Source organism: Camelina sativa, chromosome 1 (assembly GCF_000633955.1).
Source record: "Camelina sativa cultivar DH55 chromosome 1, Cs, whole genome shotgun sequence".
In the NCBI taxonomy this organism is placed as follows: Eukaryota; Viridiplantae; Streptophyta; class Magnoliopsida; order Brassicales; family Brassicaceae; genus Camelina; species Camelina sativa.
The window spans coordinates 16,743,067-16,759,455 of record NC_025685.1 but is presented as its reverse complement, the minus strand read 5'-3'; the positions used below and the strand labels follow the sequence as shown (position 1 = coordinate 16,759,455).

At 35.1% G+C, this 16,389-nt stretch overlaps 2 protein-coding genes and 1 pseudogene across 2 annotated transcripts in view; all 3 read right to left on the bottom strand.

Moving 5' to 3' along the window:
* The window catches only part of LOC104792710 (ribonuclease 3-like protein 3), a 9,399-nt gene extending 7,244 nt beyond the window's left edge, over positions 1-2,155 (bottom strand). Inside the window, exons 1-3 of the mRNA XM_010518926.2 lie at positions 1,710-2,155; positions 1,460-1,612; positions 229-1,361 (exon numbers count right to left, since the gene is read on the bottom strand). Coding sequence (XP_010517228.1) covers positions 229-1,361; positions 1,460-1,612; positions 1,710-2,039 — 1,616 coding nt within the window. The 5' untranslated portion in view covers positions 2,040-2,155. The remainder of the gene's footprint in view (positions 1-228; positions 1,362-1,459; positions 1,613-1,709) is intronic.
* LOC104792702 (glycine-rich RNA-binding protein 3, mitochondrial-like) lies at positions 6,597-7,746 on the bottom strand. Its single transcript, XM_010518913.1, has 2 exons — positions 7,195-7,746; positions 6,597-7,079 (listed from the first exon to the last, which is right to left on the bottom strand). Exons 1-2 carry the CDS (start codon positions 7,709-7,711, stop codon positions 6,829-6,831), a joined length of 768 nt encoding a protein of 255 aa, XP_010517215.1. The 5' UTR covers positions 7,712-7,746; the 3' UTR covers positions 6,597-6,828.
* LOC104708869 lies at positions 11,294-13,545 on the bottom strand (annotated as a pseudogene).

Below are 16,389 nucleotides of genomic sequence, written 5' to 3'. Positions count from 1 at the left end.
AAAAAAAAAAAAAAAAACAGCTAAACTCACACTGATCTTACGAGCATCAATGTGTGAATTGTCTAACCCAAAATTGTAAGAGTTTAACCATAGATTAGCAAAGGTGTTCTCCCTTTTAAGATTATAAAGAGTGTAGACTACACATAAATATTAACTTGACTTTGGATCATGGTCCTTTTATACAGTAATTAGTACTTAGGAAAGAAACATGTAGGGGACAAGATACACCTGAAAATCGGATTGGGCCAGTTATTCATGGCACAAATCTGAGACAGCTTCAATTTCGAATCTTTAGGTTTAACCTCATTAACAACCATTTGTTTTATTGGCATTTCATAGGTTAAAGGGTTCACAGAGGTATTGGACAAAGAAGATGATCCAAATTGTATTTGGAGCTTTCTAGTGGAGCAAATCTCAAACAACTTCGCTTTCACATCTACAGGTTCAACATTTGGACTATCATCATCAATAACCATTTGTTCTAAAGGGTTCTCAGAAAAAGGGTTCTCAGAAGCGGTGGGGATAGAAGGTGGTTCAGTCTGTAACTGAAGCTTTTCAGGGGAGCTAATCTCAAACAACTTCCGTTTCACATCTTCATGTGGACTCTTCTCATCAATAACCATTTGTTCTCGTCTCATTTCATCGGTCAAAAGGTTCTCGGAGGCGGTTGGTAACGAAGATAATTCAGTCTGTGATCTGAGCATTTCAGTGGAGAAAAACTCAAACGACTCCCCTTTCACATCTTCAGGTCCAACATCCATTTTTGTTGGTGTAACTTCATAGGTGAAGCTGTTCTCAGAGGCAGTTGGTAAAGAAGATGACTCACTCTGTGATCGGAGCTTTTCCGCGGCGCAAATCTCAAACAACCTCATTTTCACATCTTCAAGTCCAACATGTATACTATCCTCATCCATAACTGTTTCATCTGGAGTCATTTCACAAGGTAAAGGGTGTTTCTCAGAGGTGGTGAGCAAAGAAGGTGATCCTCCAGTCTGTAACCTAACATTTTCAGTGGAGCAAATCTCAAACAACTTCCGTTTCGCATCTTCGATTTCAACGGCAAGTTTATCCTCATCAACAATCTTTTCAATGGGCATAGATACCATCCTACTTAATGCTTCTTTAGCAGCTGTCAGCTTTGCAATATCTATACTAATAGAACGCCGACAACCAAAAAGCTTATCACCAAGATAGACCTCAAAAACATTTTTACCGTCCTCATCATCTTTGAAAGACTTGAACTCGATTGGCTTGCCAAGTTTATCAGCCAAATGAAAAAGCCTAAGAAATGTTCTTTCAGGTTCAGGGTCCTGCTGCAAACGATCCAGTGTATATATTGGCTCCACAAGTCCCCTGAAGATCTACAAATATTTTTCTCAATCTTTAATTCAAGAAACGTATAATAATAAAACATAGAACAAAAGGACCAAAGTAGACTAACATAAAAAAACACACATACCTCCCAAACTCTTAGCAAATCATAATCCACATCAATGTATACAGCTCCAGCTAATGACTCTATAAGATCAGCGAGTATCTTCGGAGATTTCACCGCTCCACCAAACGGAAGTGGTTCATCTTCTTTACTCACTGCTTCTGAGAATTCTTTAATCTTTCAATACATGAGACACCAAACGAAACATGTTCTCAAATCATTCAACATAGAAAAAAAAAACAAAAAACAGAGCCATTTACTACTGTTAAAGTACCTTTGCATCTATAGAAGGATCAGGATCCTCGAGTATAAGGCATTGGTGGAGATTGTGCTTAACGGCAACACGAGCGAAGGTCTCGTTACTTACACTAGCAGTTCGTATAACACGAAGCTCCTTGGGTTTGAAATTGAGATCAGGGTAAGTGAGGTGGAGGTAATTAGTGAAGGCAAGCTCGAGAACTGAATCGCCGAGGAACTCAAGCCGTTCGAATAAAGTAGATGATTCGATATTACTACACGAGGTTTGTGTTATAGCTTCCTTGAGAAGATTCTTATCCTTGAAACTGTAGTTTAAGATATTCTCCACGGCTTCTACAGATTCCATCTCCGGCCAAAGCTCAAGGCGGCGTCGTAGATCGGAGATATTAATTAGGTCAGTCAGTGACACAACACAAGCGTGTTCGGTTTCTTTGGTTTCATAAAGAAACCATAGTGTTTGGTTTGGTTTAGTTTTGGTTTGACACAAGTTTGGTTTAAATTTGGTTTTTGTTCAGGCGAAGTTTTGAGGATTTATTGTAAAACATCTCCTATCCATTTCTACTTTTTTTTTTTTTTGGGCAAAATCCATTTCAACTTTTTCCTATGTATATATATATATATATAAAAATCTATTTTAAAGGCAAATTTGCTCCATTCCACCTTTTTTTTCATCTCTAAAATAGAGATTGCTATTTTTTCCTATATATATAGAATTTCTATTTTTTCCTCTATATAACAATCTCTATTTTAGAGGTGAGAATAGATGTGTGTTGGAGTAAAACTCACCTCTATTATAGAGTTTCTCTACTATAGAGAAAAAAATTAGAGATGGTCTAAGTTGATCTCTTGTTTTAAATTATCTAAGCCTTCAACCCTAACTCCTAAACTATAAACCCAAAATATTGATACTGAATCCAAGTGACCCTTAAAGCCTAAATCCTAAATTATAAACCCCCTAAACACTAAATTATAACTCCTAAACCACAAACATTTTTATTGATTACGTTTTTCTATGTTTTTAAAATGTTCAAACATAAGTAAGTATCCATAAACTATATTACAATTTATCATCCACTTATCAACCACCAAATGTTCGGGTAAAAATAGCTAACATATATTCATCTAAAATATGACAAATGCATCTTAAAATATAGAAATGTAATTATAATCTATTATAAAAAAAAATATAAAATTTATTGATAATAACTACACAAATGACAATAAAGAAAAAAAAGAGAGAAAGAGAGAGAGGGGGACAATCAACCACAATCCATAAAAATTTTACTTCTTAGACCAAGGCCATTGGGGGTTTGCTCATACAAATACTCTTATTAAAAATATAATAAAAATAAGGGAGAAGAGAAAAAAAAAAGGAGAAACGTTTCTCAGAAGAAATAACACAAGTGTCATTTATTTAGTGGAACATATATTAAAAAATAAATAAATAAATAAAAAGAAAATCTATAATAAAAATATTTTTATTTTATTTTTTTGAGAAACATTCACCGTTACTCCCATTAAAGATGCATTAGTTTCCCATCACAAGTGCGGGTAAAATAGTCCTATAAAAATGGACACCTAAGCAAAACAAGTGTACAGTATTCAAAGTAGGTGTTTTTGTAAGAAGTTTCACATAAAGTAAGTGTGAGTGTTAAATAATTATAATCCTACGGGTGAGAAAGTTTGTGTGGATAAAAACCACATACACTTCTTCTTGACCTTTTTCTCTTTTGTTTTTGGTTTTTTTTTCCTCTACTTTTTTTTTATTTTCTATATCTTTTTATTATTTTCTTTGTTGTAACACTTTAGCTAGTTATTATCAAAAAGTTATCTGTTCATTTTTATACAATAATAGATTGTGATTATATTTTTTCTACATTCTAAGATGTATATTGCTATATTTTTTTTTTGAATATGTAATCATAATCTTTTATGCAAAAACATATACAAAGATTTAAGAAAGAGAGAAAAATATAGAGAAAGAGAGGACTCAAAAAGAAATAATGGCAAAATAGTCATCAAATTATGACAAATTTGTCAAATCATACTCAAAATTATAGCATGAGCAAGAAGTAGGTGTGTGTATAAGACTTTCTTTCTTAAGAAAGTGTATCTACATACTATTGTCTCATAAATTTATATGTTTAAATGTTTTGTAATTTTGATATAGTTACCATATGATAAAAAAGTGTAAGCTATTGAAGACAAGAGTTGAGGGTAAGCAGAGCCGAGTAGTTTTGGTTTGGAGATTACCATAGGGCTCAGTTGTTTAGATACTATTAAAATAAATGAAACTAATTAGAAAGTCGTATCTTTGGTATTTGCATCATTCCATTATGTGTGAGTTCATATACAAGTACAACACACTTGCAAACTGGATCCACAAAAGATCAAGGAAAGAAAAAAAAAAAACTTTAACACGAGATAAACTAAGTGAATATTTATAAATTATCTCTAAACGTTTTTGTTCTCTAAATACATATTGACGGATTAACCATACGTAGATGTTTTCTAAATATATATTGAAGCTACAAAATCTGCCAAGATTGAAGCTATATAACCATTTTAGCTATAGAAACCAACATCACAGAAAAAAAAGTTGAAAATGATATCAAGTAAAATCTTCAAAAGAGTCGTATCAGAACAGAACATTATGAAGTTGAATTATATTAGGAACTGAATGCACCAAAATTAAAAAGGAAAATTTACTCAATGTGTCATACATTTTAGGTAATATTACCAAAACCATATAAAACTTTTTTTATTATATCATATTTCATGTCTATTTTCTATACCCAATGTACCTTTGTTATAGGAAAAAACGTAATTACAAAAATATCATTGTCACATCAGACAAATCACATCGCCATGTCAGAAATTTCTTATGTGTATTAAATAACTCAACCGTAAACCGCTACAACGGTAATCACGAGTAAGTTACGGTATGTTGCGGCTGACTTATGGAAAATGGCTGAGTTATGAGCGGACGACTGACTTACGAGCATAACTCAGTCTGTAGTTACGGCTGATTTAATGAAATTTGTCTGAGTTATGAGAAAATGACTAAGTTATGAGCATAACTCAACCATAACTACGGCTGAGTTTTTACCCCATGGTTGAGCTGTAAAAAAATTGGCTGAATTAATTTTCTCCGGCTGGCTGAGTTATTAACAACGACTTACTTATGAGATGTCCTTACGACTGATTTATGATCAAATACTATAACTCAGCCGTCATGAGGTGACTTATAAGAAAATCCGGCCATTTTACGGTTGACTTAGTAGCAAAAGATTAATTCCTAGAATATCATTCAATTACGACCGACTTATTAAACGTTACAGCTGAGTTACATATTTTCAGTTGAGTTATGACATTAAGCGGCTGAGTTTGGCAGCCATCTTTTTGTTTTTTAATTATTGTAATAGTATTCATGTTGCGACTTAGTTATAATTTTGTTTGATGGCTGATTTAGTTAGGCTGATTTACATGTTTGTTTGGTGGTTGACTTGCCACTTCACACGCATCATTCCATGACATCATTCTAGGTCATCATCTTCTAAGGAAATACAAAACGTCTTTTTCGACTCTTTTTCTTCACAGCAACAAAGATATCCATAACTTCATTTTCTTCATTCTTCTTCATTTTCATTCATAGATCCAGTTTCGGTAATTGCTGTTTCCAGTAATCGGGTAAAAAACACAAATATATATATTTAACACCGACGATAGAGGGTGTCAAGTTGTGCAGATAGATGCGGAAACAACGCACGACAAGCTTGTGAAATTGGTTCTCGATGACTAAGGATTGAATGCGTTGAGCCATCAGCTAAAGCTGAGCTACATGTTCTCGAACAAGGTTTATGTTGGCTGAGTTATTTATATACAGCTGAGTAGCAATATAACTCAGTCGTCATATGAATCTACGAGATCTTTTGTTTTCCCTTAAGTATTTTAACTCAGTTGTCAAGTACTAAAATTCCGCCGTTTACTTCCAGTTTATTTCTTGTTATAAGTCAGCCACAAAGCATTATAACTTAGCCTTCATATGAATCTATGGGACCTTTTGTTTTCCTTTGAGAATTATAACTCAACCGTTAAGTAATAAAATTTAGCTGTTTAATTTCAGTTTATTTTTTGTTATAAGTGCATGAAACATTATAACTCATCCGTCGTATGATATGGAATAGTTTGTTGATATGTATTTGTTTTAATATTTTCAAAATTAAAAATGAAAATTTAACACAGGGTAATAATTGTAATTACAAGCTGAACACTAAATATATGAGTAATTTTTAGAAAATGTATAATATACCAGCAATATTCATATTTTTATATCAAGTCTGAGTAAGTTTTTCAATTAAGAAAGATAAAAATTATAGGTAAATTTTTCTCTCCACCAAATTGACTTGTACCTTACAGCTTTGATCTTGTCCTACATTTTGGTATCAGAGCTTCAGTATAGAAGCTTTAATACCAACTCATAGGTCCGAATCAATGTTTCAATGTACAAGTTAATAGATAGAAATAATATAGTGATTTATGGTTTTCGTAATCACGTATAATCTTATGAAGATAATCTTTTAGCCAAACTATATGAAGAAGAATTGAAGAAGAAAGAAAAGAGAGATGCCCGTAACCCTAGTTACCTTAATTGATGATCATAACATGTTAATATATAGTTGCTAGAATAACCTAATTACATGGGCTACGAAACATGGATTTATGTGCTTCTATTGAACTTGTAATGGGTCACGGTTTTAACAAATTTAATCCACAAACATCCTCATAAAAAAGACCGGAATTCAAAGATAATTTGGAGAATCTAGTCATATTTGATTGATAAGGAACAGTTCTTACTCCATTTGCTAAAACAGTGAATATGGTAAACCTTGTCAACCCTAAATAAATATTAAATTTTTTCATATCTTGTCATAAAAATACCAAACGGTGCCCTTTTTTACCACAAAAATATGGTAGTATACAAACAATGGTGATCTCATAATAAAAACATAAAGCAAAACCACAAACAATCCCAACAAAATGTAAATATTGTAACACATAAATAATGGTAATATCTCATTTATTGATGACACAACAACCAAATGAAAAACTAATGTTGGACTTGGATTACCAAATTACCAACGGGGAAGCGTGGGCATGACGGTGAACTTCATGGTACCGTTGTTGCAGTGAGCACCTTCATGCTCGCCGCACGAAATGTAGTAAGGCTTCATCTGTTTTAGAACAAACTCAAAGCCATTTCCAGCACCTTGCTTCGGGGACGCAAGCATTTTGCCTTTCTTCACGTCACACTTTTCATAGCTCGATGGGTTCGGAAGCAGGTAGACGCTGTGCGTGAATGGGACTGGTGGGTTGTATTTGAAAACTGCACTCGGATGATCACATCATTAATATTTTTTTTTTGTCAAAACTTACATGCATGAAAAGGTATATACATTCCCTAAATGATGTGCGATTAAGTCGAAAACAAAATGACTCACCAAGTATGTCATTGAGAAAGAATGGAGCAGTCTTAGAAGCCCAGTCGGCATAATTAAAACCGTAAGTCCACTGTTTGTCTCCACCGACTATGATCTTTCTAGGTCCATTGTAGGTGGCATTAAAGTTTTTTGAATGACCTCCATAGCCCCAGCCTGAACCCGAGCCGCCAGATCCCGAGCTGCAATTGTTGTTAGGACCCATGCCCCAACCCGAGCTGTCAGATCCGGAGTTGTGAGTGTTGTTGGGTATCCCACCCCAACCCCAACCCCAGCCTGAACCATTTCGACTAGAGCCCCAACCCCATCCTGACACTGGGGTTGAACCTGAACCACTTGAATAGTTGGAGCGATGACCCCAACCCCAACCGGACCTCGAGTTTGAACCTGAACCACTTGAAGAGTTTGAGCCACCACCCCAACCCCAGCCAAATCCTCTATTGGCCTCAGCAAATGTAGTGAGTAAAGAGGCAATGGTCACTAGGACTAAAACAAGGTTTAAAAAACGAGAATGCACCATCGTTTCTTCTTATGAGTTATTAGTTAATTGATAAGTGATTGTGTTGGTGTTCTTTTGAAAGTTTAGAGATTGGTTATTTATAGGAGGAGGAGATATGATGGAGATGGTGCCAAACTGCCGAAAACGTGAGATTTTAGTCACCTTTTTCTTTAAAATATTTGATAACGAAAAGTATTGATTCTTTTAGCACACAATGTCACATTCATTTACATGAGTGAAAAAATGTAAGGTACGGCCGTAAATGTTTGAATTATAGCCGATAGTAAAATAGATTTAAAAAAGGGAATAGAAGTGAGAAACCAACTAAAATGAGATGATTCTTAAGGAAAAATGCATTGGACTTGTTTAGTGGAAGAACGTTGACTTGTACGTCAATGAATTTCCAATGTGGGAAAAAATCTTCTTTGCTTTTCGTTGCTACTTGAGCTAATTAACGTTGACGAATCAAAACATATATTTAAAACAAAAATATATTTTGTTAATATTTAAAAAAAGAAATTTAATTACAACAAAAATAAAATATTTTGTTTCAAAAAATATTAATAATGTAAAAAGAAAATTATCAAAAATTGCAGAATTTATTATAAATACAAAGTTTTTTTGAAATAATTATAAGGAGATTATATATATGTCATAAAATTCAAAATTATAACCTTATTTACTTATTTTTAATTTTAAGTTATTAATTGTACAAAAAATAGAAAAAAGGATTAAAGAAAATATAGAGTTAATTATTAATATTAAATTTTGTAAATACTCGCTTTTATATAAACATAGATCGTTTCATATTTAAATAATTTATTCAAAAACACTGCTTTCAACTTTGTTTAATTGGAAAATCTTTTTTAATGGGAAGATAAATTTTTCTTATTTTTTAAACCAAAATTTTCTCCTACTTTTCAGTAGAGAATAGGTAAGATTAATATGTTAATCCAAAAAAAATTAATATATGTGTTTTCTTTTCCTAATACTATATTTTAAATTGTTTTATTTAATTTATATTTTATCTTTGAATTATTTGGGATTCATATATTACTGTGATTATAGTTTTCTATTGTTTCTTTAATTATGTAAGTCAAATTAATTTTCTTCTAATTTTTCAATGATTGGTCATAAACGCTTCTTTTTTTTTGCAAACATAATTGTTACCATTATTCATTCAATCTCAAAGGGAGATAACAATTAGAAGCTCATCAACCTAATGGATTGATAAAATAGGCTAATCAAACACAAGCTTACAACAAACATAGATCGATAGATTATAAAAACATAAATCGTTATTGATAGATCCATAGGAGCTCAAAGACTGTGACACTCTGGTTTGCAGAAAGGTTTAAAATAATTGATTTGGCCACATATGTCACCAAAATGCACTTATTTTTCTGGTCCTGAGAGAACTTCATGATGGGTGACCTTCCTGGAAGTGATTTTTGAAACTGTGCAAGTGAGGACAAAACACAGGAAAATATCATTTGTTGATTTGTAGGATCGGTAAACAAGTTTTTAAAGCCCCCCAGACATAACAAACCGGCCATCGAATATGGGTGGGTCCACGGACTGGGAATAGATGTATGACCCACTTAGGAAGGTGGACCCATGGACTGAGAGTGGACATGGGCTCATTAAGCAAGGTGGCGGTTAAGGCGTTACAGAGACAGAGCCTACATCATGGTGTGTCAAAGATACTTCTAAGAATACATTGGGAAATTTAACATTAGTTACTATCAAAAAAATTTGTGACATTAGAAAAAGGTTTTTACTTTCATTTGTTGTCGGAGCAAGCCATTTTGAGATAGCAGAAAAATGTAAACATGTTCTCTCCACACATAAGAAGGGCAGAGCCGAGGTTCTCTCTATAGTGGAGAAGGTTAGACGCAAGGTTATCTCCCAAAGGGAGGAAGGTGGAGGAGGTTGGACGCAAGGTATCTCCCTAAGGGAGAAAGACGGAGCCAAGGTTCTCTCCACGGTGGAGGAGGTTAGACGCAAGGTTCTCTCCATAAAGGATGAGGGTGGAGCCGAGGATTTCTCCATGGTGGTCATACATTATTATGATGATATATCATTGATTAGTATATTATGTTTTTTTGAGCCAACAATTTTAGTAATAAAAAAATTATGCAAAAGTGAAAGTAAAATAGTTGGCTTAATGTATTTATATAGACATTTTCTAAGTGGTGATAAAGAATATATTTGTAATATAAAGTATATTTAGGTGTAAAAAATACACTTTTAATAGTAACACACATAAAAGATTTGTAAATGGATATAAATCAGTGTATTATAATAAAATAAAATTTATAAATAACGTACAACAAATTTTAATATATTTTTATTAAATTTAATTTAATTTATAAAATTTTAAACCCGTATATCGGGCGGATCCTCATCTAGTTATTACATAAAGTCTTTTTCAGCATTAATTTGTCTTCCTATAGAGTTACGTTTTAGTGACGATACGATGATTTTACCATAAAAGCTCAAAGTATCTGTTGTGATTGTGGACATGTTTGGTCAGAAGAAAAATAAACATTCAACTTGCATACAAATTTAAGTTACTTACATTTTAAAATTAAATTAAATTACAACGATAATTTCAACAAAGCAAACATAAAAAATATTTATATAGTTTTTGAGAAAGTTGGTAATATTCCCATCTCTTTTCTCATTTCACTACATGCGAAAAAGATACAAATTTATCCAAAAAAAAAATAGTATATAAAACAAGATAGAGGTTTATGGGTTTTTTTCGAATTAACTTACCAAAAGTTCAATACAAACAACTTCACAGTTCACATACATTCTCACCTTCATATTTCTCTTGAATCTTGAATTCTTGATGTATGGAAGATGAGAATTAAGATCCATTTCAAAAGAATCAGCCTCATCTTCACATTGTAAATAATAAGTTAACCAAACCTTTCACATAAATTCTTAAAGCTTAATCTTATGAAAATTTAAGATTCAAAATTGAGAAGCAGTCCTACTTCATAATCTTAAAACCGGGGGTTGTTTTTTTTAATTACAAATGCAGCTTTTGGTTACTCAATAAAACGGTACGAATTAGGATTACACGCTAAACGAATATTTTACAAGAGAAAACATAGTGACACATAATGAAGTAAACTTTAAACTTAAAAGCAATATAAATTTTTCATTTGTGTCTTTTGACAAACTAATTAACGAGGAACTAACTCACTGATTGTAACATTACTCAAAGATGCTATACTACTTGTGTTATTATCTCTTGGCGAGGGTTCTCCATATTCCAAGTAAAAACCAGGTTGCGAGGGTGTTGGTAAAGTGAAAGAACTTGCATTGAGCATTACAACAACAGAAGCCATTGTTGGTCTACTCTCTGCATCCTCCTGAACACACAACAACCCAATGTGAATACATTTCATGATTTCATCACTTAGACCTCTTGTTTCTATCAGAATGGATCGACAATGTTTAACACTTTCCCTTCTCTCTATTTTTTCCAAACCTATACATATAACACAAAATATGAGTTAATAAAATTAAGTCAAGAGTCCAAAATTATATAATACCAAACTCAACGTCTAGAGTGAGAAAATAAAACACTTAGCTGATGAGGAATAATGAACTTTGTTCTTCTGGAGACCAGTTGTTTCTATTTCCTGTAATAATCTCAAGGACTAGTACACCGAAGCTAAATACATCTGTTTTTACCGAGAACTTCCCGTTCATTGCATACTCTGGAGCCATGTAACCGCTGCAACAACCATATAATATTTATTGTTTGGTTTCATCTTTAGAATTTGATAGAACGAAAAGAGTACTTTTTTTGGCAGCTTACTAGGTTCCTGCAACTTTGCTTGTAATCCCGGTCTGAGTTGTTTGGTCTGTATCAAACAACTTCGCCAGTCCAAAATCGGTGATTTTCGGATTCATTGCATCGTCCAATAGAACATTGCTGGCTTTAAGATCTCTATGAATGATTTTGAAACGAGAATCTTCATGGAGATATAGAAGACCTCTAGCAACACCTGAGATTATCTCATAACGTGTTTCCCACTCCAAAAACGTACTTCTATTAGAATCTGAGAAAGAAAAACGTTTAATTTGGACCATTCATCAAATAGAAATATGCTTGTGTTAGGGTTTAGGGTTTTAAGGTACCAAATATGAAATGGTCAAGACTTGTGTTCTTGAAGAACTCATAGATGAGAAGTCGTTCTTCTCCATCTATGCAGAAACCTAAAATTCTAACTAGAGTACGATGTTGAATTTTTGCAACCAGGGAGACTTCATTTTTAAACTCAGTGTCGCCTTGTCCTGATTTCATTGACAATCTTTTCACAGCTATCTCTTCTCCAGAATTTAGAACACCCTAGTGATAATTAAAACACATGTAAGAGAGATATTGAATCATCAATGAGGGTAACAAAGATCAAAAACATTAAGAAACAATCAATCTAATCACCTTATAAACTGTACCAAAGCCACCTTGTCCAAGCTGATTATTAGGAGAGAAGTCATTAGTTGCTACTCGTATAGTATCAAAGTCAAGTTGAAGTAATTGTGTATCTCTAATCTTATTGTCTTCAACATCTTTGCCTGATTCTTGAGAGAATAGTTTCAACATAAATATTTAACTTGAACTAAAATTTCCACCTTCAAGTCTCTTTCCTTCCTTTCTTCTTCTACTCCTTGTCAATAAGAAGTAAAGACAGACTAAGACTACGGCAAAAACAACAATGGAGCCAACTGTTAAGATTATAATTTTTTATTTGACTTCACCTTCCAAATCAAATAAATTTTTTAAGGAAGTAACATATAGTTAGAAACAAGAAAGTAATTGTTAATAAACTCAGTCACTATATAGAAGTAGCTAATGCATGGTTCTCTGTATTTTGTTTTGTTATTGTATATTACAAAGGTTACTAATCCCAATACACATAGATATCTTTATACAAGTAACTTAAAAGCAGATTACTCTGTCTTGTTTTACTGGTAAAACGAATTACTCTGTTTTACCTGGTGGTTGTGATTCTGTTGATGAATCAGACTCATACTCGGACTCGAGATGGAAGAATCTCAAGTTACTATCTATCTGTAAATTACAGCGGGGACAAAACCACCTGATCCCAACTTTCCCCTTTGTCGCGTTCCAAAAACCAAAAAGAAGACAGTCGTTGCAATCTTTCTCAGACAAATCCGGCGTGCACTGCGTAGCAGCGAAGAATCTTGTGTAAGGAGGAAGGCCAGGACCATCTTCTTGAGCATACTTCCTCTTAGAGCCACCTGATGCAGAAACTTGTCTGAGTCGGTTAAGTAACTCGCACTGCAGCCGAATAAACTCGTTTCTATCCGCGTACAATTTTTCGGGTTCGGTGCTTCCAAAACAGGCAACGTCCTGAGTTTCCCAAGAATGGGTTTGTCTGAATAACGAAACATACATTTCGTGGTTCTCAACTAACCTTCTCTATGTTGTGAACAATAGGTTGTGGTAAGTTCACTGCGGCTTGGGCAATACAGTTACGACAATCTACTCGAAAGAGTACTCTGTTGCAAAGTCCTATGGCCTCGACTCGTTCTTGATCCGAGTCTCTTCCGATGGAGAGATTGTAGAAAACATAATTGTTGGGAGTGAGAGAATGGATTGAAGAGACCAAACGGTTGAGATTTTTGGAGAAGACGAAATCAGCAAAGTTGCTTTGAGGGGATAAACATGATCCTTGTGAGGGAAATTCCCATACAGGACTGTCTATGTCGACAGAGAATTGTTGTTGTGTTAAGCTGACGAATGAGACGAACAAGAAGAAGTAGAACAAGAAGTGATGTGGTCGAGACGAAGAACAAGAACAAGTCATGGTAGATGCTTTTAAACAATGAGCTCAGCGGCTCTTCAGGTAAGAATCATTTTACTCTTTATTTTGAATCATTAAGGTTACATCATTTGTCTTTATATAGACATAACATTATTAGGATTTTTCTCATAGGACAGCTCACTCATCACATAGGCCAAGACAATCAAACCTGTTATGCAATTGCATTGGTTCCAATTTTCCTCTTTGCTTTGTTGACTGCGTGTACTACTTTGTCTATTTGTGCAGGTGGAGGTAGCCATTGGAAGGTTGGAGAAGCTGGAGTGTTTATAGGCTTTTCTCTTATGGGCTGAGGTGAAGAAGGCTTAATGGGCTTGACGATAACAGGCTGATGTGCGGTAAGGCCCATTATTGTTTTAATCACTTCAGTCCTTGGAGACATCTCTTCAGCTTCCTTCTTCACTATGATCTTGACAGGAGGAGTCGGAGCTGTTGCGATCGGTGCTGTTGCGATCTTACTCGGAGCCTTTGGAGTCTTGCTGATACTCCCCCGCAAACTCTGTGTGGGAGGGAGGACCACACCGAGTTTGTATCGCAGTTGAGAGAAGGGCTTTATCGGTAGTGACTTTGTAAAGATGTCGGCGATCTGCTGATAACGAGGTATGTGTTTAACAAGAACCGTTCCAAGAGAAACCTTCTCTCTTACATAGTGGTATTGATTAGAAAAGTGCTTACTCTTCTTGTGGAAAACAGGATTTGCAGTAAGATACACGGCGGAGAGATTGTCACAGTACAACTCTGGTGGCTGATATTGAGGGATCCCGAGTTGTCTGAGTATGTTACAAATCCAAGAGATCTAAGCCGCTGCATCTGACATTGCACGGTACTCGGCTTCAGTGGAACTTCGAGTGACAGAGTCCTGCTTCTGAGACACCCATGAGATTAAATTAGTTCTAAGGTATGTACAATATCCACCTGTTGATCTGCTTGTTTCTGCACAGCCACCATAGTCATTATCACTGTATACTCAAAGAGTACTACTTGTGTTTCGATTGAAGTTGAGTCCCATTGTAATTGTACCTTTGATGTAGCGGAGGATACACTTGAGAAGATGATAGTCAGCAAAAGTCGGAGCATGCATCTTCTGACACACAAAATTTACTGCGAATTGGATATCCGGTCTTGTAAGTGTCAGGTACTGCAACTTTCCAACCAAGCTTCTAAAATAGGTTGGATTTGGGAATGGTTCCTTGTTCTTAGCTCTTGTGTTGTCCAATTGTTCAGGTAAAGGTGTTGCAACAGGTGCACACTCACTCATGGCTGCAACAATCAACAAGTATTCCGCATACTTCTGCTGAGATAGGAAAAGGCCTGATGAATGGAAGTGAGCTTGTATTCCCAGGAAATAGTGCATTTGCCCCAGATCTTTCATACGAAACTGTGTGTTGAGAGATCCAGAAATGAAGTCATAGCAGGAGAGCTATTTCCTGTAATAAGCATATCCTCCACGTAAAGCAAAAGTATGATGACTGCTCCATCTCGTTTGTAGACGAAGAGAGAAGGATCTGGGATGTTGCAGGTAAACCCAAACTCTAGTAAGTAAGTACTGAATTTGTCATATCAAGCTTGTGGTGTTTGTTTTAACCCGTAAAGTGATTTATGCAGGCGACACACATAATCTAGCTTTGAGGGATCAACAAAACCAGCTGACTGTTTTATGTACACTGTTTCTGTAAGATCTTCGTGTAAGAAGGCATGTTGGACATCCATTTGTTTTATATCCCATTGCATTTTGGTGGCCATATTCAACACTGCTCTAACAGTTGCTGTGTGGACTACTGGGATGTACGTTTCCAGGTAATCAATTCCTTCCTCTTGATTGAAACCTTGAGCAACTAACCGAGCCTTGAGATTTTGTAGAGGTGCATCAGCATTTCATTTTGTTCTAAAAACCCATTTGCTTCCTAACACGTTCATATCTGGTGTAGGAGGAGTTAAAGACCAAGTGTTTTCCGCTTTGCAATTTCCCATTTCTTCACCCATAGCTCCATTCCAACCTGGATGCTTGAGCGCTTCAGTCACAGTCTTTGGTTCTGGATAGGATACTTTGTGTGATAAAAGGGCATATCTTGGATTTGGCTTCCTTATCCCATCTTTTAGTCTTGTTGTCATTCCATGACTAGGCATAACTTGACTAACCGATTCTGCTTGTGGCGGTTTACAGGATCCTGAGGAATTTGAACAGTTGATGTTGAGTATGCCGAGGAGCTTGTGACTTGGGTTGAAGAACTTGAACTTGAAGAGACTGAGGTAGGTGTACTTAAACTCTGAGTTGCTGATTCCGGTGTTTTATGTGTATTCTGACTTCTGAATAGATATAGGAGTTTGATCAGGTGAATTTGTTGGAGAGGTAATAGCAGGAGTAACAGAGGGAGTAGGGACCACAGATGTGTAAGAGCACTGAGAGTCCTGCAGAGGAGTATTCGTCCTGATAAGAGAAGGAGGAGAGCTGTTGCCAATAGAAGCAGGATCGGTGCCTGTCGTACACTCAGTACTTTCATCCAATCCCTCAGTAGACACAACCTGGGACCTTGTGCTGGGTAATGGTGGAAAATCTTCTGGTGAGAACAGTGGTTTGTTCCTTTGTTGTTCATCTTCTGTTACTTCTAATTCCTTTTTCTGATTCGAACTTTGATCTTGTTGAGGGAAGCTCTTGTACCAAGCAGGCATGAGCGGAGTACACCGTTGTGAAGCATTGGTTAGCATGGTTGAGAAGGCGAAGACCTCTTCATCGAAGATGACATGCCTGCTAATATAAACACGTCCAGTGGAAGGTAATAAACACATGTAACCCTTGTATTTCTCATTGTACCCTAAGAATACACATTT